The 23,432-nt window shown below is 37.5% G+C and overlaps 1 protein-coding gene across 9 annotated transcripts in view; it reads right to left on the reverse strand.

Moving 5' to 3' along the window:
* Nucleotides 1-23,432, reverse strand: part of PIP5K1C (phosphatidylinositol-4-phosphate 5-kinase type 1 gamma) — a 124,802-nt gene that overhangs the window by 52,763 nt on the left and 48,607 nt on the right. For 8 of the 9 annotated variants that reach the window (XR_012488690.1, XM_074307589.1, XM_074307599.1 and 5 more), the window contains exons 2-4: nt 17,554-17,588; nt 2,129-2,218; nt 224-354 (exon numbers count right to left, since the gene is read on the reverse strand). Coding sequence is in view for 8 of the 9 variants with exons in the window: in XM_074307589.1 (XP_074163690.1) it covers nt 224-354; nt 2,129-2,218; nt 17,554-17,588 (256 nt within the window). In the remaining variant the exon portion in view is untranslated. The remainder of the gene's footprint in view (nt 1-223; nt 355-2,128; nt 2,219-17,553; nt 17,589-23,432) is intronic. The other variant, XM_074307630.1, reaches the window with a different exon arrangement.

The following is a 23,432-nucleotide window of genomic DNA, read 5'->3' on the forward strand; positions in this document are numbered from 1 at the left end:
AGGCCCAGCCCAAAACTGTTGCAAAGAACCTGTCAAAATTGCTTTTCTTTTAAGATTAGTACTAAGGATAAAACTTCAACTCAATTTGTGAGATTGACTGGGAGTAGTTTAGAGGGAGGGGTCTGTTTTTCATGATTATAACCCACTGAGGAGTGTGGACCCTGGGCATTCTTTGACTTCCTCCCCTTTTCAGCCCACAACACATACATTTCCAGAACTATACCTGGGGAAAAAGATGCTCTCCACCACATAAAAATCCTGCATGAGGACATCTCTCTCTGGTTTGGAGCTCAGGTTTCCTACAGTGTAGCCAATTCCCAACTGGATGGCCCCCCGAAGAGTAGAGGAGGTGGTCTGTGGAAAAGCACAACAAAATCATTACCCCTTTTATTTCTTGCAACCTCACAATCCTGAGGAGTCAACCCTAACACTCAGCTTCATAGGATGACTCAGGAAGATGCAGTCAGCTCAACTCTGCCAACTATAAATTAGCACAATCAGTTTGGGTGCTGGTATGGAGGGAATAGCAATGTGCATATTATACCCAAATTACCTTGTTTCTATAGTCATGTATTAATGTGTATTTATACTAGGAGACATTTAAAAAATATAATTTGTGAATTTTAATCAATATAGTTATCACATCACAACCTTACACCAGTATTTTTTTCTAAACATTTTATTATTAATCTCATTTTTATTCTCAATATGTCTATGAAGCAGTTATAGATGAGAAAGCTAAAGTTATCTAGGGAGGAAGACTATATTGCCCAAGTAAAATGAATACCTGGGTTTATAGCCCATGTCTCTTGATTCCCAAGGCCAAGTTCTTTCAAACCAGATCATTAGCAAGTCCTTATTTAACATTATATATGGTTTCACTACCAGTGATGGATAAAATTTATCATACTGAGGACTCTTCCACTTCCAGTAGCTTAAACTGAGAGACTTAAGAGACTACAATGGATTTTACTATAAGTCAACTACAATATAGCTATTAATCACCTCATACTATGATGAAATTCAAAGATACATTTAAAAGAATTCTTGGCTAGTTTAGTAGATGACTATTTGAGGGGAATGCTTTCATTTAAGAGTTAGTAACTAAAAAAGGACCCTCTTAATGATGTTTCTAGATAAAGAGAATTTATCTAGATATTTTCATAGACCTTTATAGTTTATTAAAAAAAAAAAAAACTTTTCTCACGAGGTAGGTAGTATAAAGTATTATCTCTGGTTTACAAAAGAATGAAAGTGAGGCTCTGAGATGGAAAAGGACTTCAAATAACAGAGTAGTTAACAGTAGTGGTAGAATGTGAAACTGGGCCTTCTGACTCCAAGTTTCATTTCTTGTGTCATAGTGATTCCCCGAGATCCATGTCTGTATTATAGAATCATTCCTAATCTTGGCTATATCCAGGGTCTCACCTTGATAGAGCTGAGGAAGTTTATTTCTAGATCAGATTGGCTATTGCAAGCAAGGAATAGCTTCTGCAATAACAAGGTCCAGCACTTTTTTTTCCACAGAATTAAATGATCTTCCTTCCAACCTCAGAAGTTCTTTAGTCTAACTGCTACCACTACACAAGAAGGAAAGACCAATATAGCATTCTCAAAAAGTAGTCATTACCTCTGCTTGACCACCAGAAATAGACAACATTAACTCATGAGGTAGTCTTGAATTTTGAAAAGTTCTAAATATTGGGGAGTTTTTCCTTATGTTGACAAAAATCTGTCTTCCTAGATTTCCCCAAGTGCCATCCTAATCCTTCTACATAAACTAATGCACTTCTACTATGTGCCTTTGAAGTGTTCTGCTGTCAAGCTAATCCTCCTAGTTCCTGAAACTGATTTTCACATAGCCCAGTTTCCAATCCCATCACCATTCTGATTGTTTTCCTCTAATCATGACTCAGATTGTATATGTCTTTCCTAAAATGTGCTGCCTAGAACCGGACCTTATACTTTAGGAGGCAGCTGATCAGAGCACAGGATAGGAATGATCACCACCTTTTCCGTCACCAGATCTCTTTATGTTTCTTTATCATTCATTTTTTTCAGTTCCTCATCTGGATAAATTTCATATCCAATACCCTCCAAGTCTTTGATTACAAATCAGCTATAGGACCTTTTTGTAGGTAGTTTCTCCAGAAGCATCAACTCCCCGATGACCTAGCTTCTTCCCATGTCCAGAGGATTGTCCAGGCAACATTGTGGACTGGAAAAGGAGTAGAAAGGAAAGGTATATGTTAAAAGTCATTGAAAAGTCACTGGCACAAGACAGGGATTGGTTTGCTAAAGGGATCCTAAACCTTTTACAACTAATATGTTAATCTCTCTCTCTCTCTCTCTCTCTCTCTCTCTCTCTCTCTCTCTCTCTCTCTCTCTCTCTCTCTCTCTGTCTTTATACATATATGTATATATCTATATGCTGGAAAGTATTTTTGATAAGAGGGTACTGACTCAAAGGATAAAGAAAAGCCAACTCTCATAAGCAAGAAAGGCCCCTAGGGCTGTGTGCCAACTTTTACAAGAGAGGCAGGCCCTACTGATTCTCCTTGATAGAGGGTGGGTGGGAGTAAAGTGGTACCCTGTTTAAATTTGGGAGGAGATCATGGGAAGCAGACATTCTCTAAATCAGCATGAAGATGGATGACCAGCCCACATGCCCCTGAAAATAGGATCAAGCAATATTTCAAGAAACACAGATTGGCAACTCCTCTAGAACAGATTGCAAGACTGGAAATGTTCTAGTATTGAATTCAAAGAAACATTTACCAAATGCCTACTGTATGCCACAGAATGTGCTAAGAGATAGTTTAGATTAGAATGGAACACACACACATCTGTAATGAACATCCATTAATTAATTAATGATCATTAATTAAACACATACTGTGTGTCAGACGTTTTGTGCATACAATTCCAAAGTTATATAATCCTTTACTTTAAAGAAGTTAGCATTCTCATTGTTGGTGGAGTTATGAACCAACCATTCTAGAGAGAAATTTGGCACTATGCCCAAAGTGTTATCAAACTGCATACTCTTTGATCTAGCAGTGTCACTACTGGGTCTGTATCCCAAAGAGATCACAGAAGAGGTAAAAAGACCCACATGTCCAAAAATGTTTGTACCAGCCTTTTTAATAGTTGCAAAGAAATGGAAATTGAGTGGACGCTCATCTGTTGGGGAATACTAAATAAATTATGGTATATGAATGAAATGGAATCTTGTTGTTTTATAAGATATGATAAGCAGGTTAATTTCAGAAAAGTCTGAAAAAACTTCCAAGAACTGATACTAAGTAAAGTGAGGAGCACCAAGAGAACATTGTACACAGTTAAGAAGATTATGTGATGATTAACTGTGATGGACTCAACAATGCAGGGATTCCAGGTAATTCTAATAGACCTGAAATGGAAAATGCCATCCATATTCAAAGAGAGAACTATGGAGACTGGTTATGGATTGAAGTATAGTATTTTCACCTTTTTTTTTCTTTCCTTTTGGTCTGATTTTTTTTTGGGGGGGTACAATATGACAAATATGGAAATGAATTTAAAAGAATTGCACATATTTAACCTATATCAGATTGCTTGCTGTCTTGGGAGAAGGAGAGGTAAGGAATGGAGGGAGAAAAATTTGGACCACAAAGAGACTTACAAAATTGAATGCTGAAAGCCATCTTTATATGAATTTGGAAAAATTAAATTAAATTTTAAAAAAGAAGATAGCATTCTACCGAGGAGATGACAGACACATTTAGAAATATTTACAAAATAAAGTGAGCAAATGCAAATACAAAATAATTAAATCCTTGGTACGTTGAGAGGAAAGGCACTGGAAGTTCAAGAAAGATTTCCAATGGAGACATCTGAACTGAATCTTTATGGAAAAGAAATTTTATGAGGTGCAGGTGAGAAAGGAGGGCAATAGGGTACCAAGCACAAAATAGTAAGTGCAAAGGGTGTGATGAGGGGAGATGGAGTACCATATACAAAGAATAAATTTGTCATAAACAAGGCTGCAAGTGTGGTTAGGTCCCAGAGTGCTATAGAGGAAGTAATGTACAATGAGCCTAGAAAGATAGCTTAGGGTCAGGTAGGAAAGAGTCTGGAAGTACTTGGCAGAAATTCTCTCTCATTGACTGCTATCTTACCCAGGGGAAATATGGAACTAACAGAGTTTGTTGGGTAGAGGAATGATCAGGTTAGATCTGCACTAAGGAAAATCACTGGCAGCAGTGTGAAAGATGCACTGGAGCTGAAATCCTTGGGATAGGGATTAGATCTTTGATTTTATCAGTGTGAAAAATTTCTTGTTATGGATAGTTTAAAAACTGCCTGGGACACTAAGAGTTTGAATGACTTCCCCATGGACACTTGGCAAATATCAGAGGAAGAACTGGCTCCCGTGTTTTTCTTACTCTTTCCAGTCCCCCCCAATCACCATTAATTCTGCCCCTTAACCCATTATTTGGCTCAGCCCTGTGATTTCTTTAGCCCAGGAAACTCTGGGTGATGATATTTTCTCTACCACATCACAATAACAGCTTGTTTTTTTTTTTAAATTACAGTTTTAGGGAGTGGTCTGAGTCTCTGAAAAGTTAAGTAATTTTCCTAGGATCACACAATCAAATCAGTAAGGGTTGAAGATAACCTTCCCTTTTAACAGGACAGGTATCCAACTCTGCAACTTACAGTCCTGCAGACTTGCCCAGTACACTAAGAAGTTAAGCGACTTGCCAGAATCACACAGCCAGAGATCTGTAAATCAGAGGCAGGGCTTAAACCCTGATTTTCCTGGCACTAAAACTAGATACATCTATTCTCCTAGGGAGAGCAAAATAAAATTTTCAAGCATTTTACACACTTAAATATGATTCTATAATATAACTAGAATTAGTTATATTATACAGCACTGTTAGAATGTGCATTTCAAGGAACTTAAAAAGTCATTGAGTCCACGTCTATCTAATTATGAATTCCTCTTTTTTTCCCTCTATTTTTGATACATATTGCTTTATGAATTATGCTGGGAGAGAAAAATCAAAGCAAAAGGGAAAAACTATGGGAAGATTAAAAAAAAAAAAAAGAAAGAAAGAAACATTGCATGTATTGATTTATATTCAGTCTCCTTAGTTCTTTTTGCAGATGGCATTTTCTGGCCAAAGTCTATTGGGACTGTTTTGAATCACTGAACCATTGAAAAGAACCATTTTTCATAGTTGATCCTCTCATATTCTTCCTGTTATTGTACACAATGTATTTCTGGTTCTGCTTATTTCACTTGTTTTTTTTTTTTTTGTTAGCATCAATTCATGTAAATCTTTCCAGGTCTTTCTAAAATCAGCTTATCATTTTTTATAGAATAATATTCCATTACTTTCATATACCACATACTTTCATATTTCACAGCTTGTTCAGTCATTTCCCAATTGATGAGCATCTACTCATTTTCCAATTCTTTGCAGAAAAAGAGCTGCTACAAACATTTTTGCACATGTGGATCCTTTTCCCTCCTTTATCATTTTCTTGGGATACAGACCCAGTAATGGCATTGCTAGGTCAAAGGGTGAGCACAGTTTCATAGTCCTCTGGGCATAGTTCCAAACTGCTCTCCAGAATGGTTGGATCATTTCACAACACAAATTTTAGAATGTCTCAGCTAAGCAATCAGCCAGTGTCTCCCTTACAGATCTCCAGGGACAGGGAATTTCTATTTCTTGAGGGAGCGCATTTCACTGTTAGAAAATCTTAACTGCTGGCAAGGTTTTCTAACCTCAAGATAACATCTGTATCTTGGCAACTTTCCTCCACTGTTCCTAGTTCTGCTGTCTAAGGCCTAACAAAACAAGTCTAATCTCTCTTCTAAATGACAGCCTTCAAGTATTTGAATGTGGCTAAACTTTCTCTTTGCAAGGTGAAATATTTGTGGTCCTTTCAACTTATCCTTATGTCCTGGTTGTGAGTCTACTCCCAATCTAGTGGCCTTTCAGAGAATGGCATCCAATTTATCAATGTCTTTTCACAAATGAAGTATCTAAAGCAGAGTACAGTGGAACTAGTACTTCTTTTATTCTAGAAATTGTAGTTCTCATCAATTCAGATTAAGAATACATTGAGTTTTTTGACTGATGTCACATTGTTAATTTATATCAAGTTTAAAATCTAATAACAATAATAATAACAACAACAAAACACAAGCAATTAATTATACAAACCCTACTATGTCCCAAGTACTGAGCTAGTGCATTACAACTACTGTCTTATTTCATCTTCACAAAGCCCTGGGAGAGGATGTTAGCAAACCCATTTACTGTTGGAGAAACTAAGGTAAACAGAGGTTAAGTGATTTGCCAAGTGTAATATAACTTGTAAATGCCTGAGGCTGACTTGAACTCAGGTACTCTTGACTCCAGGCCCAGTGCTCTGTGCACTGTGCCACCTAGTGGCCACTAAAACTCCCAAGTCTTTACCACATGAATGGCTATCTAGCTATATCTCCTATATTGTGTACTTGTAGAGTTGATCTTAAAAAAAATCAGTTGCAGTTTACATTTACCTCTAATAAATTCCATCTTATTCGAGCTGTATCATAATTTGGCCCAACAGTTCTTAACCTGGGGGCCCTGTGGTTATTTTAAGGGGTCCACAAGTCTATGTGCAACAAGTATTGTCATTTTCGAAGACACTTTCTCTTCCCCCCCTCCCCCAGTTACACAGTTAGTACTGGAGCTAGATTCAAATCTGGTTCTCCTGATTTCAGGTCCAATACTCTTTCCAACATATCACAATGGTAGTATAGGTAGTTCCTATACCATCTTGATTTGTTTCTAGTTTTTGACAAAAGAATAGAAGTGCAGAATAATTATCCAGAAATCTTGCAAAAAGAAAAATGGTTGAAGGACTAAGTCCAAATATAAGTCATTAATGATTTCATAACAATATGGAAGGAGTGTTTTATTGGAATTGACTAGGGACTTGTGCTTGGGACTGTGCTCTTTCTAATTTTGGTCAGTTACTTTGTTATAGTCATCAGTGACACTAATCAAATTTGCACATGACAAACTTAAGAGGGATAGCTAACATGTTGAATGACAGAGAAAAGATCCAAAAAGATCTTAATAGGTAAAATTGTGGGTTATTGAATAAAACCATTAAGAGGGAAATTAGGAAAGGTAACTATAAAGTTATCTAGATAATTCAGGATGTCTAAGTTGGAAAAAGTCTTATACAAGATAAGAAAATTAACTTTATAGTAATGCAGTATAAAAGAAGCTTGGTTAGATAATGGGACCTCTAAAAGTAACCTAGAAATTTCAGTTCAGTGTTACTAGTGGCCTAGCAGTCAGTACTGGGACAGTGCAGCCAAAAAAATCTGATCTTAGGCTGCATTAAGTAAGCATAGTTGTCAGGACTAGAGAAGTGAAGGTTCTTCTAGTCAGACTACACCTATTGTACTGTGTTCAGTTCTGGGTACCATATTAAGGAAGGAATGTATCTAGAGTAATTAAGGTGGTGAAAGGCCTAAAGATCATTCCATAATTATGACTGTCTGAAGAGAGAAGGGAGAAGAATAGTCTTAGAGGGAAGAAATAGCTATCCTCAAATCTCTGAAATGCTGTCATTTGGAAGAGGGATTAGACTTGCTTTGCTTGGCCCCCACAGGATGCCAGGAAACATTTCCAAAAATTGGCAATGTCCAAAAAAGCAGCAACAGATGTACCTGTGGAGGTGGCATAACCTTCACTTAGAAGTCTAACAAGGATGGAATGATCATTTGTCAGATTTATTGTACAGGGAATTCTTGTTCTTTAAATATAGGTTGAACTACAGGACCTCCAAAAACCCTTTGCAATCCTGAGATTCAGGAAATGTTAGAGCCATGATTCCAACTCAGGCCCTTGGACCCCAAATCCAGCCTCCTCATCTACACTGCTTTATTTCCATTGCTGATAATTCTTTATCGAATATATCATAATGATGACATGATGAGAGGGAGGAAAGATGGAAAACAGGAAAGAAGGACAGATTTGCCAATCACCTATTATGTGCCAGGTATTGTAATGAGTGCTTAACAAATATTATTTCGTTTGGGTTCACAATAATCTTGGCAGGTAAGTGCTATGATTATTCTCATTTAGTTGAAGAAACTGAGGCAGAAAGTGATTAAATGATTTGCCAATGAGACACACATGAATTCAGATCTTCAAGATTCTAGTGGTCTATACATAGTACCACCAGCAGGGAGAATATTTTGGGAGAACTTCTGGGATGAAGAGAACTTAACTAGAATTTAGAAGCTACACTGTGGTTGTGAAGAGGAGGAGGATGTCATAGGTTGGAAAAATTATTTATGAAGATTTAGAGGAGTGAAACCTTTTTTCTGGTTTGTCTCTCCTCTAATTCAACTATTACATTTAAATTCTGAAAACATAATTCTGGATCACAACATAGTATCACTCCTCTGCTTCAATAGCCTTTAATGGTTCATGGCTTCTTACTATATCAGTTTCAAACACTGTAATCAAAGTGAGACGTTCACTATTCCTCAACTAGAGCCCACATTTCTTGCCTCTGAACTTTTGGTTTATCTGGAATATCCTCTTCACTCATCTCTGAACAAATCCTACCCCACACTTTAGGTTCAACTTAAGAGGTGGTCTTCTTCAGAGAGTCCTCTGTGATACTTATGGTCAAAAGTGAGCTCTCCATCTTTAGAATTTCAAGCATTTTTATCGGTTCGCAGATATCATCTTATCCAACAATCTTATTTACAAATGTGGAAGCTGAGGCCCAAACAAGGTTAAGTAGTTCGGGTCCTTAGTAACCCAGTATAAAAGGAGAAAAGAAGAGAGACTGAAAGAACCTGCAGTGAGAGGATGGATCTTGAGGATTTAGCAAAGGAGCCAGAGCAGGAGTGCTCTCATAGGGAGGACAAGGCCAGGAGAGGGGAGAAGGGCCTATCAAGAAAGAAAGTGATCAATGGCAGCAGAGGTTGCAGAGAGATCACTCTAAAGAGAGGAGAGTTTGAGTGGAATGATCAGATTAGAAATCAGATTATAAGTGGATAAGAAAAGTGGAATAAGAGGAGAGAAGGTGGGGATGGGGGTCACTGTACAGGATTTTGTCAAGTTTAGCCATCGAAGGCAGAAGAAATATAAAGAATGATAGCATGGATGATGGACCAAGTTTTTTTTGTTTTTGTTTTTTTTAGGACAGGGAAGCCACAGGCATGTTTACAAGTTGTAGGAAAGGGACCAGCAGAGAGGGAGAGAATCAAGAGAAGTGAGGGAATGTGGGTGCCTGAGCATGTGTGCGGATCTGAGCCCACGTCAAGCTAGGAGTCCTCATGTTTGGATACTGCCTCTGATACTTGGTAGCTAGGTCATTGGAGAGCCCTTTTTTTTTTTTCATGTATAAAATTAAGATAATAATACTTACACTACCTAATTTCAGCTTCATAGATCTAAAGAAGGAAAGGACCTTGAGAGGTCTGGTCCAACTCTTTCATTTGGGGCTCAGAAAAGCTAAATGATATGTCCAAGTTGTACAGAGAGTAAGTGAGAGAGTCAGGATTCCAACAGACACTGTGGTCTCCCAGATCCAAGAGCAGCATTCTTTCAACTACAATAAACCTCAAGGGTTGTTGTGAGAAAAGTGCCTATTAAAGATAAAAGTGCTATTATATTTCAATCCCCCCACAAAAAAACTGGGTGCAATGTCTTGCAGGTGGCTCAGTTAACATTGGTTGTTAGGTAAAGGCGGCAGGGATATCTGGCTGGAGTAGGATCCTTCAACTATAAGAAGAGGGCTGAAGCTATTGAGTGTTAAGGACAAAACTGGTGAAGGCTCTTAGGACACACAGAGTATTTATATTCAAAAGAAAGGAGATGGGATAATGGTGAGAAATGAGATTGGCAAGCAGATGAGAATGAATCTTCAAGCAGGGGAATGAGAAGATAAAATACCACTTCAATAAAGGATCTACTTTGTACAGTATTGGTTTCCCATTTTTGGACATAGGAGTTAGAGATGCTTTTCTATGCTCCCGTAACTCCCACTATTTGAAATGTTCATCTTTCATCACTATTGATCAAGATGCTATTTTGCATTAAGTTCCATTTTATTTAAGAAGCCTTCTCTGATCAATCCAATCCATAGTGATCTATTTCAATTTAGTACTCATTGCCCAATCCTGATTATGCTTCTCCCCCAAAATGATCTAAAAATTCTTAGAAACAGGAACCAGTCTTAGATACTGTTTTTGCCTCTAATCAAGGTTATCTCAAACAATGGTGTTCTATAAAGATTTTTTTGAAGGAATAAAGGTTTCTCCTTAGCTTTATATGCATATTATAAACTTGCAGAAAGTCAGAAAGGACCTATAAACATAGGATATTGGAGTTTGAGGGCACCTTGGTATCTATATCCAGTTTAACCTCCTAACAGGAAAACCAGGAGGAAGAAAAGGATACATATCCCAAACTATGATACTCAGTTGAGTGAAAGACAATCACTGATCCGGTCCATCAGGATATAGGAAAAAACATTATATATACATAATGGAGTTATTCCCAAAACTGAACAGGAAGCTCAGGAAGCTTCTAGCAAGGAGAGAGCAAGCTAGATTGTCTTTGGGAAACAACATGCTGCTTTTGATGACTCCAAGTTTCTCTCTCAAACAGAGGCCCATATATATCAACATCATTATTCTTCCAAAGAAACTACATTCATGTGATTTATGTTCCACTACAAAAGATAAAAAGTGAAAGCTGCAGATGAGCCCAGAAACAGTGGAGAAGCTAAGGATGGTGGGAGCAGTTTTTTACCTCAGTAATGAAGAAGCAAAATCAACATTCTCAGAAAAATGCCAATCCAGAAAAAGGGGGCCCATCGTGCAGAGAGTAAGATTGAATAAGAGAAAAGCCTATATGTTATATGTCCCTCTGCCACTCAAACAATACTAAGAGGAAAGTCCCAGTACACTGGGTGGACCAACTTGGAAAATTTATAAAAGGGCATGTTAAAGAGTTGCAGAATAAGAAGTTAGGGCCAGGTTAGAACTGAATTCTGGAGACAGTATCTCTCAGAGATGAGATTATAGATCCATCTAAGTATCAAGATATAAATGAGAATTTAATAAGCATTTTAAAGAACTTTGGAAATCACCCCATGGTATGGGCAGAAAACTAAAATATCTGTGTTCTGTCAAGCTGGGTTTGTCCTGATACAATTGAGGGAAGAACTATTTTCTGGTTCACTTCCTCTCACTTAACAGAAGGAAGAAGAAAATAAGGATCACTGTTCGGCTGAACATTTATGTAAGAATATCAATCAGATGGGAGAAAAATTGATGCCCACCTAATTTCTTCTATAATCCAGAGTTCTGAGTCATTGCCATAGGACAGAGAGCAGCCAAGACAGTAGTAAAAGAGTTAGGGGTGAAGAAGAGAACATAGAGGTCTACCACTGAAGTTTTCAGAGGCAGTCTTCACAATGAGAAGGATAGGAAGAAGGCTACAGCTCTAGGCTCCCATGGTCTCATGAACCTTTTGAAAATGTCTTTCCTCACTCAGAAAATTGGAAGCAGTAATATCACCTGCACCTCAATGTAAATGATAATCTCACTTCCCAGGATGGGATAACCAGGGAACAGAAAGTTTCTTTTTGAGACAGTACTGAATCCTATTTACTCATTTTGGGCTTTCCCTGTCCCTGCTGCTTAGAACTAGTCACTTCCCCTAAACACAATGTTAGATGAGTATTATCTATCTAGAGTTCCCTCAGAGGAAGCAGGAAGGAAAGACAAACATAAGCATAAAAACACATGGGAGCCCACAAGATGGCAAGTGGGACAAAGTTTTTCAGACTCATCTTTAATTAAGACCTATTCATTTTCCTGTTATCTAAAATTTCTGCCCAACTCTACAAAGATGACTTGCCCAAAGTTGCACAGTAAAAATCAGGATTTGAACTCAGGTCTTCTCACTCCAAGTCTTACCTTCTTCTACTCTAGCCCCTGCATTTGTTTGTTCCCTGAATTTGGCTGATTATTTGGAAAGGACTCATGCTTCTAATCTATTCTAACTCCTTGCCTCCAGTCCCTGGCCTTGAGAACTTTGAGAATCTAAACAATCACTAGTTCTACATGACTGGATCTATGAGATAATAACTAAATAAATGCAATATTTGAAAGTACTTTTCAAACTTTAAAGCTACATATAATAATGTACAAATGTATGTTTAAATGAACCCTATGATGATGACGATTATGATATATGTTGGATGCCTGCCCATTATTTCACATTATATGAGAATTTAATTCACTAAAATGGAGACACAAATTTGGGCAAAAAGAACTAAAATTCTGGGGTTATGTGATAGGCAAAGAGACATGGATATATTCATTAAAAGTAGAAAGAGTTCTATAATGAGTTCATTAGTCAAAAAGCATTTATTAAATGCATATTACTGCCAAGCATTGCACTATATATTGGACATATGAAATTAAATATAAAATAATCCTTGCCCTCAGGAAACTTAGCTCCATTTAGGGGAAACAATATGTACATGTGAGAATTACAAAACATGATATATATATATATATATATATATATATATATGCATATGTATGTGTACGTATTTATCAGTGAGATAGCAACATAACACAGTGGAAAAAAATATCAGCTCTGAGTTAAGAGGATCTGGGTTCATATCAAGGTTCTATCTCTAATTACTTACTTGAACTTAATTTACCCAAAAGATTTTGTAGAAACTAAGTAGATGAAAAAGCAGTTTGTGTTGGCCCTTGAGCTAGAGACAGCTATACCAAATATTGCAGTGGAAGCTCTTGTATCTCAAAATGGGCAACTTCTTTTCTGGAAGCATATGCAAAAGTTCACCCTTTTCAAGGCAACTGTAAGCAGCCAAAAGATACTCCATTACATAAAAGAAAGAACTGTGAGAATATGGAGGGAGATCAAAGTCCTGTCATAGTCCAGATGGTCCACAAAAATCTGGAAGACCTTCAAATCATTCAAAATTAAACTTTCATCAAGTAAAGTGAATACTTCTTTAAAGCTAGTTTAATTCCTCTATTTATTTAGTATTTTAGATTGCCACAGTTAGCAAGTCTATGTTCTGTTTAGGAAGATGGATTATGCTTTTTGTCTCTCTCAGCTCCGTGAAAAAATTATAGTCAGAGAATTCATGGCTAGATTTTACAGAACTGATGTAGTAGCAATAGGTGCAGGATTTGGAAGGAGGATACTACCTGTCCAGGCTCAGCAAACGTTGAGAAAAACTCAAAGGGACATCTATATTTTCAATACATCAGAGGAACCCTAATGGGCAATGTTGAGGCAATTCGGCAAGAGGTCAAAAAAGATTACACGGGACACTTCATATAATTGCTCTAGAAGTTTGGTAGACTTATTTTTAGCATGACATCAACAAATATGCTGAGTCTTACACCCAAAATAAGGACCCACTTGGAGAAATCCCAGCATTCCCATAAACTTTACTAACCTCCATTGTCTATTGTCATCAGTGATGTTGAATTTTATCAAGACCTGCCACCCTTCTGAAAGTATATCCAGATAAACCAGGAACATGTTTACATAGCTCAATATGTATATGACTGCAGATAGTGGGGGAACTCTGGGTAAGGTAGAAGATCCTTCAGCCCAGAGAGAATCTGCTGACAATGTCTGGTTTGGCTCCCCACCTCCTTTTGGTGCCTCTCCCTCTTCATGAGAAGTCAGAGAGGGCACTGACCACTTGTGTTCTACTTGAAGCAAAGGATACTTATAGTAAAGAGAGACATTTACATCAACAGTAGGGTGCTTATAATTAGTACTTGCACAGAGTGCCATGGTGATGTAATGCTCCTATAGTTAGCACTTGCTCAGTGATGTGATGATGTAATGGTTCTCTAGCTGGGACATGCTTAGTGTGTTGTAATGATGTAATCATATTAAGGTATTTAAGGGCTGAAAGGACTTGAAATCTTTGACCATCCTCATGGATCCCTTGCTTCATCACTCCTCCACTAAGACCAAGGACTTGGGCTGATCCCGAGATCCTCCAGAGAGCTAGTCTGGATGGTATATTTTGACATCCCATCATGGGGGCTCTAGTCATATAACCAAACCAGTTTAGTCCAGTATAAATTTGTTATTTAATCTCAATTGGGTTCTTATTTCATAAAAATCCTTTGACTTTTCTCTGACTCACATTCCTCAAAGTAGCTATTTCAAATTTCTCAAGCCTTCCAATATCATCAGTGCTTTATCTGCATTTACAGAGAAAATAGAGGTCATTTGCTATTTCACTCCCACTCCCCACTTCTATAACTTAAATCTCTGCTATATCACAACCCTTTGCCCTTCCTCCTCTGCTCCTGTCTGGATGAGACTTTGAGTACAATACAGTAGGTTCAACTCTGAATGTTATTAGCTACTTGTGTGACTTTGAGTAAGCCACCCATCCTCTCTCTGACTCAATTTCTTCATCTAAAATGAGACGGCTGAACTACCTGACCTGAGATCCTTCCAGTTCTAGCTCTGTGATCAAGGATCCTAAGATTATTACCAAGGTTAACTCCTCTAATTGTGTTGTTCATAACATCCCTTCCCATCTCCTTTGTGATCCTCTCCTTTGTAATCGTTTTCAAAATCAGATTCCTAGAAAAAGTAATCTGCTTGCTATCTCCATTTCTTATCTCCTACTCAATTCTCAATCTCTTGCAAGTTACCAAAGATCTCCTAAACATCAAACTTATTCTCTCTTTTGTGACCTCTCTGCAGCTTTTAACTCCTCATCTTGATGTTCAAATCCTGTACTTTTAAAGATTTATTTCTTATTATTGTCCTTCAAGTATTCTATGCTCTAACCAATCTCTCTTACTTTTTGTTCCCCAACCTTCATGTTCCATCTACTATACCTCCAAGCCTTTGCACCTCAAGCCTTTTTCATTGCCTTGAATGTACTTGACTCCTTACCTCACAAGTCCAAAACAGAATTATCTTTTCCCCAAACCCTCCCTTCTTTGAAATGGCTTGACTATTGTCAAGCATACCACCATCCTCCTTAGGAGGCTAGGCCTACAACCTCAGGTCACCTATGACTCCACTTACTCAACTATACATATCCAATCCATTTTTCATCTGATCACTTCTACCTTTATAACATCTTATATACCTTCCTTTCTCTTCATTCACAGAGCTATTACCCTGGTGCAAGTCAGTATTCACCCAGACTAGTCCCACAACTTTCTGGATGGTTCTCCGTACTCAGCTTTCTCCCCACTCTAGTCCAGCTATTCAGGGCCAAAGTAATCTTATTTAATGCCCAGTCTGACCAAGTCATCTCCCTAATCAACCATTACCAGTGACTCCCTTTTATCTCCACACGTTCCAATATAAAATATTCTATGTGGCTTTTAAAGCTTCTTTCAGTTTCTGATCTTTCCAGTCTGTCTACACCATACTACAAACTATACTGGCTTTCTTCCTGTTCTTTGTTCATGACACTTCATCTGAAGACTTTGCCTTTTCAGTGACTGTGCTCCATGCTCTCTCTCTCTCTCTCTCTCCCCCTTCACCTACTGGATTCCCTCAATATTCACTTCAAATCATACCTTCTCCAAGGAGCCTTTTCTTTCCTACTCTCTCCTCTTCCCCAAACACCGATGTCTTCCTTTCCAGATGAGTTCCCATTTTGAGTGTATATATGTACATAGTTGTACATACATACAGTTGTTAGTATATATAATTTCCCTTATTAAAATTTGAGCTTATTGAAGACAGAGCTCATGTTGTTGTCTTTATTTGTACTGCCAGTGCTTAGTGTTGTGTGTGAAACATAGTAAATGCTTAATAAATCATTGTTGACTGACCTCTGTCTCTTGGAATCCCTATATTCTTGAAGTTACAATTCAGATGCCACCACAGATTTGATTCCTTTCCCTATGCCTCCAGCTGTCAGTGTTCTTTTCCTCCTCAAATTATCCCACCAGTAGAATGTAAGCTCCTTGAAGGCAAGGACCATTTCATTTTTCTCTTTGTTTTTCTAGCACCCAATACAGTACCCTGCTTAATAAATGTTTGTTAACTGGATGTGCAATTCTTAGTCTTAATATAGACTCATTTAGAGTTTTGCCAATGTCTTCTTAGCCAAATACATATGGCCCTGGATGGGCCCTTCTCTATTACCTTTTTGGGTAGATAGGATTCAGACTGCAGTAAAGAACAAAGGATATCCCCTTGCTGCCCCTATGTCAATGAAGGTTTATTATATCAACATGCCCAAAGACCTAGGAAGACACCTCTACTTTCACTTGGAGTAAGAGAAATATGTTTTTCATAGCCAACTGATTCCTTCTAGAGCAGGAGTCTTTAACCTGGAGTCCACAGGTGTCCAAAGGGTCTGGGAATAGATTTCAGGAGTCCATGAACTTGGAAGGGAAAATTTTTACATCTTCATTTTTACTAACCTCTAAATGGAATTTGGCATTTCCTTGGATGTAGGCATCCAATCACTTTTCTGAGAATGGATATGTAAGCTTCACCAGATGTCAAAGGGGCTCACGACACAAAGAAAGGTTAAGAACTCCTTCTCTAGGGTAAAGGCAAAAGTAGCAAATAGTTGTCCAACTAAATTTCCTTCATGGTGGTGGGTCCAGCTTTGGGTTTACTCATTTCCTTGGCATCTGAAATTTACACTGCACCTTAAGCCCTATTTTCTGACTTATTTGAAGTGTATTACTTCTCATGTATAGATTCATACTTCTGCTCCAGAACTATCTTTCTTGGAGAGTCTGGAAAGCTGGTGTAATGTGGGGTGACTTGTGAGTACAATTCTGTCCCTGTGGAATTTCTATTGCTTATATGACAATCTCATATTTTCAGTATTTCCAAGCACTGTCACATGAATCATCTAATTTTATCCTGTAAATACCTTTGGGAGGATCCTGTGGTGATTTAGGGAAAAAAATAGACAAGGATTATAAGGGACAAGGATGCATAGAAGAGTTTTGATCTAGGAAAGAGAGTACCTAAATTGACAAGATCACTGGCTCATTTAAGTATGGAAGTAAAATCTCTGAGTGGGCAAGAAGGACCACAAGATTTAAAAATAGAAGGAACTGTAGAGATTATCTAGCACAACTCCCATTTTACAAAAGATGAAACTGAACTCAGGAGAAGTTACTTCTTTATAATAAACGACAGATCTTATTCCCGTTTTGTAGAGGAAAAAAGTGAGGTGCAGAGGGGAGAAATTACTTCCCTGAAGGCAAAAAGCAAGTCAATGGTAGAAACAAGACCAGAATACAAGTCTGATAAGCAATGTGGAGATTGCTCAAAATTGCCTAACAAGGTGGGACAGACATAGGATGATGACATCCAAAACGTGACAGAATCCCAGACTCATACTCAGGGGTAGGGGTCTGTACTGGTCCTTTTTGTCTCTCAGCCTAATGTCAAGCCCATCTTGCCCCAAGTCTTCCCTCCTTTGGAGTATAATATAATATGGGGTACAACTCACCTCGCTTACAGTTGACTTCTTCTGTGTCATCAGACCTGAAGAAGAAAAGGAAAGCATATCAGATTTGAAATCTTACACTGCCTCATAGTGGCTCCTCCCCCACCCCCTTAAAGAAAGATGTACAACATACCCAGAACCATTCTTGAGATTACCTAAGATCTCTCTGCAGGGCACCATGGCCACACTCTCTAGAAAAAAAGCTCAAAATGCTTTTGTTTCATTCACTATCATCTGCTTCTCTGAATTGCTGACAGGGATCAGGACTGCTAACTGGTCTGAGAGACTGAAGGTTTTTTTTAAGGTCACAGAACAAGTTAGATATGGAATGGAAGGGTTGAGGTACCAAGGACTCACAGCATCCTTTCCAAAAACTCATGACCCTTAAATAAATGTTAATTTACTAAGGTAGTTCAGTTCTTCCCTACATTTTGAAGGAATAGCTCTATCTTACTGGGGAGGACTGATTATCATGTGTGAAGGAGGCCACAGAGTATCAGAGCTGGAAAAGACATCAAAGATTATCCAACCCAATCATATTTATCTAGGTTGTCCCTTTTATTATCCTCATTCTCTCTCTAATCTTCAATCTCTCCTTAGATATCTACTGGCTCTTTTCTTGCTGCTTTTAACCAAAGTCTGAGCTTTTAACGTTCTTTTCATTAATCCTCATCCTTCTTGACTTTGGATGGTTGTTCAGTCTCTGGAAGACCTTTCTTTTCTAGGTTTTTATGATACTGTCTCCTCCTTATTCTCCTCCCACCTGTCTGACCACTCCTCTAAGACTTTGTTTTAGGCCCTCTTCTCTTCTCTTTTTTTCCTATACTGTCTAGGTTAGAAAGCATCAATTCCCATAATTTCATTTATCATCTCTATGCAGACGATTAACTTATCTATTCAACTATCTATTTTTATATCTATCTAACCTCTCTCCTGAGTTCTAATCTTTAGGATATCTTTAGTTGGACAACTTATAGGCTCTAAAATTCAATATGTCCAAAACATAACTCATTATCTTTTCCCCAAAACTGTTCCTTCTTTCAAACTTTTCTGTTACATTCAAGAGCACCACCAAATTCCCAGTCACTCAGGCTTACAAGGATGACCTTGGTGTCATTCTTAATTCATTTTCTTGCTCACTCCACTTATCTAAACCCAGGGATTGACATACTACATATGTAGTTTTCTGACTGCCCTGGAGATAGAGATGATTCTTATATACAATAAACTTTACTTAAACATATAAATATCTTGTTGAAGGCCCTCATCAACTCTCACCTGAATCCCAACAACAACCTCCTCGATGGTCTCTATACCTTAAAGTCTCTCCCCAATCTAGTCCATCCTTTACTCAGGGACAAAGTAATCTTCCTAAAGCCCAGGTCTGACCATGTTACCTTCCCCTCCATTCAATAAATTGCAGTAGCTCCCTTTGTCTTGAACAACAAACAGTGGGAACTTTGTTCTGTCTATTCTGGCCTATCTACTGTTCCTTGAACAGCATACTCCATCTCTAATCTCCATGATTTTCCTTGTCCTGCCCTTCAGTTACAGGAAGTCTCTCACTCCTACACCTCGGTCTCATTTTCCTGAGATTTCTTTAAGACAATTCAAATTTCACCTTCTGCAGGAAGGCTTTTTTAGTTGCAAGTGCCTTCCCCTCTCAGATAACAAAATGGCAGATTTAGTAACTCCAGAGAATAAGCAAAAAAACAAAAAACCCTAAGAAAATAAGTGCAGCAAGGATGTGAGATATAAAATAAATGCATAAAATCTTCAATGTCTCTATCTAGAAGGCAATATTACCACCACCACCACTATCATCATCATAGCTAACATTAAAGAGTTGAAAAATATTTTATGTAAATTATCTCATTTGAGTCTCAAAACAATCTTGTGAGGTTTAAGTAAAATAATCTCTGCTTTCAAAGACTTACATACTAATAAAGGTACACATACATAAAAATGCTATTATCATCCCTGTTTTAAAGATGCCCCGACTGAAGCAGGGAGAGAGGTTAAAAATGGCTTGCTCAGGATGTCAACAGAGCTAGTAAATATCTGAGGTAGAATTCAAACCAAGGTCTTCCTGATACCAAGTCCTAATACACTGAGTAAATAAAATTATTATAAATAGAATCTCAATTTCCTATTTATTTTAAGAAAATATAAAACATGGTTTGAGTAAAGGGAGGAGGAAGATGATTTGATTTTTATTACAATTTAATCTCAATATTCTAGATATCAAGGGAAGCAGCCTCAGACAAGTTTAATGTAACTTGTGACCCAGAACCCCGAAATCTGACATAGCTGACAAAGACTGAATTCCATTTGGGTTGGAAAGAGTTTTCCATAAATCACTGTCTGGTTCATGTCCTCACTCAATGATTTCCCCTTGGGAAATTCAGAATTTGTCTCTGTGGTCTCTTTAGAAAAAGTAAAGAGACCTTTATCACTTCCATTGCAAGGATGTGACATAATAATATATAGTAAATATAGATCATCCTTTACTTAAAAAAGAAAAGGCAAAGGATTCACATATAATTCTCCCAAACAGTTAAAATAACATTCTTTCTGGTGAGTAATTCTACTGGAGACCTCTATATTCCACCAAATTTACTGCATATATCCTTTGCAGTTTAAGCTGTTCCTGAAGGAAAATGCACTAGGCACTGCTAGAGTGGATCTGATATTTGAGGGAAGGATAAGATACATGCTTCCTTCACTCTCTCATAGCTTTGAAAGATCACATGTTTATTCCCTATTTTTATGAGGCTTTGTTTGGGAATTCTGCTGTTTAGAAACTCCCTTTCTAATAGACTGGGTACAGTAAATCTTGGCTCTACATCATTGCCTCCAGGGCTGAAAGGCTCTCAGATTACCTCTCCATGCTCACCCCCGTCTGGTTCCAAGAACATCTGCCAATGCTTCTTCAACACATATACCTCTGGGATTCTAGAGTTCCCTAAGGAGGACTAAATAGCTTTGCATCTTCCCCCTCCCCAGTGACTCAAGCCTTCTCTCTCTGTGGGTAGCTTCTCTCAAATCTGGTTCCTGTGCTCTAACAGATCTGCTGCTCCCATTTTAATATTTAGAATCAAGTATTATAACTCTAGAACAGTCATGAGCAAATCAATCATTTTTAACCGGGGAAAGAAACTCATTCACACCCTGTCAAGAAGACATCCTAACATAGTGTTAATAGAATGTCTACATTTTACATGAGGAGACAGTTTTCTTTTTTTTTTTCTTTCTCTTTAAAAAAATTATTTATCTGGTTTTATATATATATGTGTGTGTGTGTGTGTATGTATATGTATATACACACACACACACACACACACATATAAACTTTTAAAATCCACATTTCATGTTGAAAACAAAAATCTGAACAAAATGGAAAAACCACAGTTGGGGGAAAAAAACAAAACAGAAAAAAGAAGTGAACATAGCATGTGTTGATTTATATTCAGTTTCCACAGTTCTCTTTCTGGGTGCATGTGGTGTTTTCTATCCAAATTATATTATTAGGATTGCCTTGGATCACTCAATCACTGAGAAGAACCAAGTCTTTCCTAGTTGATCATTGTACAATCTTGATGTTACTGTATACAATGTAGTCCTGGTTCCTTGTTTCGCTCAGCATCAATTCATGTAAATCTTTTCAGGTCTTTCTACAATCAGCTTGTTCATCCTTTTTTATAGGACAATAATATTCCATTACTTTCATATACCACAACTTATTTAGCATCCCCAACTGATGGGCATCTACTCATTTTCCATTTTTGCTTTACAAAAAGCTATTGCAAACAGTTTTGCACATGTGAATCCTTTCCCCTCCCTTATGATTTATGAAAATATAGTTTTAAAAACAGAGTTGAAATATAGGAATAAGAGGAAGCTTGCTAGGCTTCTTTATCTCTGGGAAGTGTTGATGTGAGCGAAATGCATACTCCCTGTGTCCTAGGGGAAAAAGAATATTAGACTGAGATTCACACTGATCAAAATGAGTATTGAGGATCATGAACAACTTGGGAGAAATGAAGAGCCATATATGTTCCTGAAACACGGAAGAACTTGTGTGAGGTCAGATATTTGAACCATCATACAAGGAAAATTGTGGTTTTAGCTATAATAGAGATTGCAATGACATGCTCTATAATATTCTTCCCCACAAGGCACATGACAGAGAGCCAGTTCCCCAGGAAACAGAACTGACACCATCTACTGGGATTTACAGAAAGCTGTGGGAAGAACAATGTGCTAGTCAGAGCCAAGGAACAACTGCTATGAGGTAGAAAGCCTATACAAGACCACAGAAGAAATGCTGTGAGATAAGAATGCTACTTAGGTGCATGAACATTAACTAAGGCTACAAAGCCCTCTAGGGAATGATGAGTCTCATTATTTTCTAGAAGTTCTGTTGTGAATCCTTCTTTTATTTGACCTGTGAACAAATATGTTTATTCTTTGAACCTTTCGAACCATGTGTTTAGGAAGATTTGTGATACATAGTAGGTAAAATCACATGATGAAATACCCAGATTATCTCTGAGGGATGGTAAGATAAAAGAAAAAACTTTTCAAAGTTTACTCATGTCCTTTTATATGGAGAGTGTCTGACACAAATTTAAATCATTTATATTTGTTTTTTTTTTTTTAATTAATAGTTTTTATTTACCAGATATATGCATGGGTAATTTTACAACATTGACAATTGCCAAACCTTTTGTTTTAATTTTTCCCCTCTTCCCCCCCTCCAAGATGGCAGGTTGACCAATACATGTTAAATATGTTAAAGTATAAATTAAATACACTATATGTATACATGTCCAAACAGTTGTTTTGCTGTACAAAAAGAATTGGACTTTGAAATAGTGTACAATTACCCTGTGAAGGAAATCAAAAATGCAGGCAGACAAAAATAGAGGGATTAGAAATTCTAATGTAGTGGTTCATAGTCATCTCCCAGAGTTCTTTCTCTGGGTGTAGCTGGTTCAGTTCATTACTGCTCTATTGGAACTGATTTGGTTCGTCTCATTGTTGAAGAGGGCCACGTCCATCAGAATTGATCATCATACAGTATTGTTATTGAAGTATACAATGATTTCCTGGTCCTACTCATTTCACTAAGCATCAGTTCATGTAAGTCTGTCCAGGGCTTTCTGAAATCATCCTGCTGGTCATTTCTTACAGAACAATAATATTCCATAATACTCATATACCACAATTTATTCAGCCATTCTTTAATTGATGGGCATCCACTCAATTTCCAGTTTCTGGCTACTACAAAGAGGGCTACCACAAGCATTCTTGCACATGCAGGTCCCTTTCCCTGCTTTAAAATCTCTTTGGGATATAAGCCCAGTAGTAACACTGCTGGGTCAAAGGGTAGGCACAGTTGGATAACTTTTTAAGCATAGTTCCAAATCGCTCTCCAAAATGGCTGGATGTATTCACAATTCCACCAACAATGTATCAGTGTCCCTGTTTTCCCACATCCCTCCAACATTCTGCATTACCTTTCCCTGTTATTCTAGACAATCTGACAGGTGTGTAGTGGTATCTCAGAGTTGTCTTAATTTGCATTTCTCTGATTAATAATGACTTGGAGCATCTTTTCATATGGCTAGAAATAGTTTCAATTTCTTCATCTGAGAATTGTCTGTTCATATCTTTTCACCATTTATCAATTGGAGAATGGCTTGATTTCTTATAAATTAGAGTCAATTCTCTATATATTTTGGAAAAGAGGCTTTTATCAGAACCTTTGATGTAAAAATGTTTTCCCAGTTTATTGTTTCCCTTCTAATCTTATCTGCATTAGTTTTGTTTGTACAAAAACTTTTCAATTTGATATAATAAAAATTTTCTATTTTGTG

The sequence above is a fragment of the Sminthopsis crassicaudata genome, chromosome 1 (assembly GCF_048593235.1).
Source record: "Sminthopsis crassicaudata isolate SCR6 chromosome 1, ASM4859323v1, whole genome shotgun sequence".
NCBI lineage: Eukaryota > Metazoa > Chordata > Mammalia > Dasyuromorphia > Dasyuridae > Sminthopsis > Sminthopsis crassicaudata.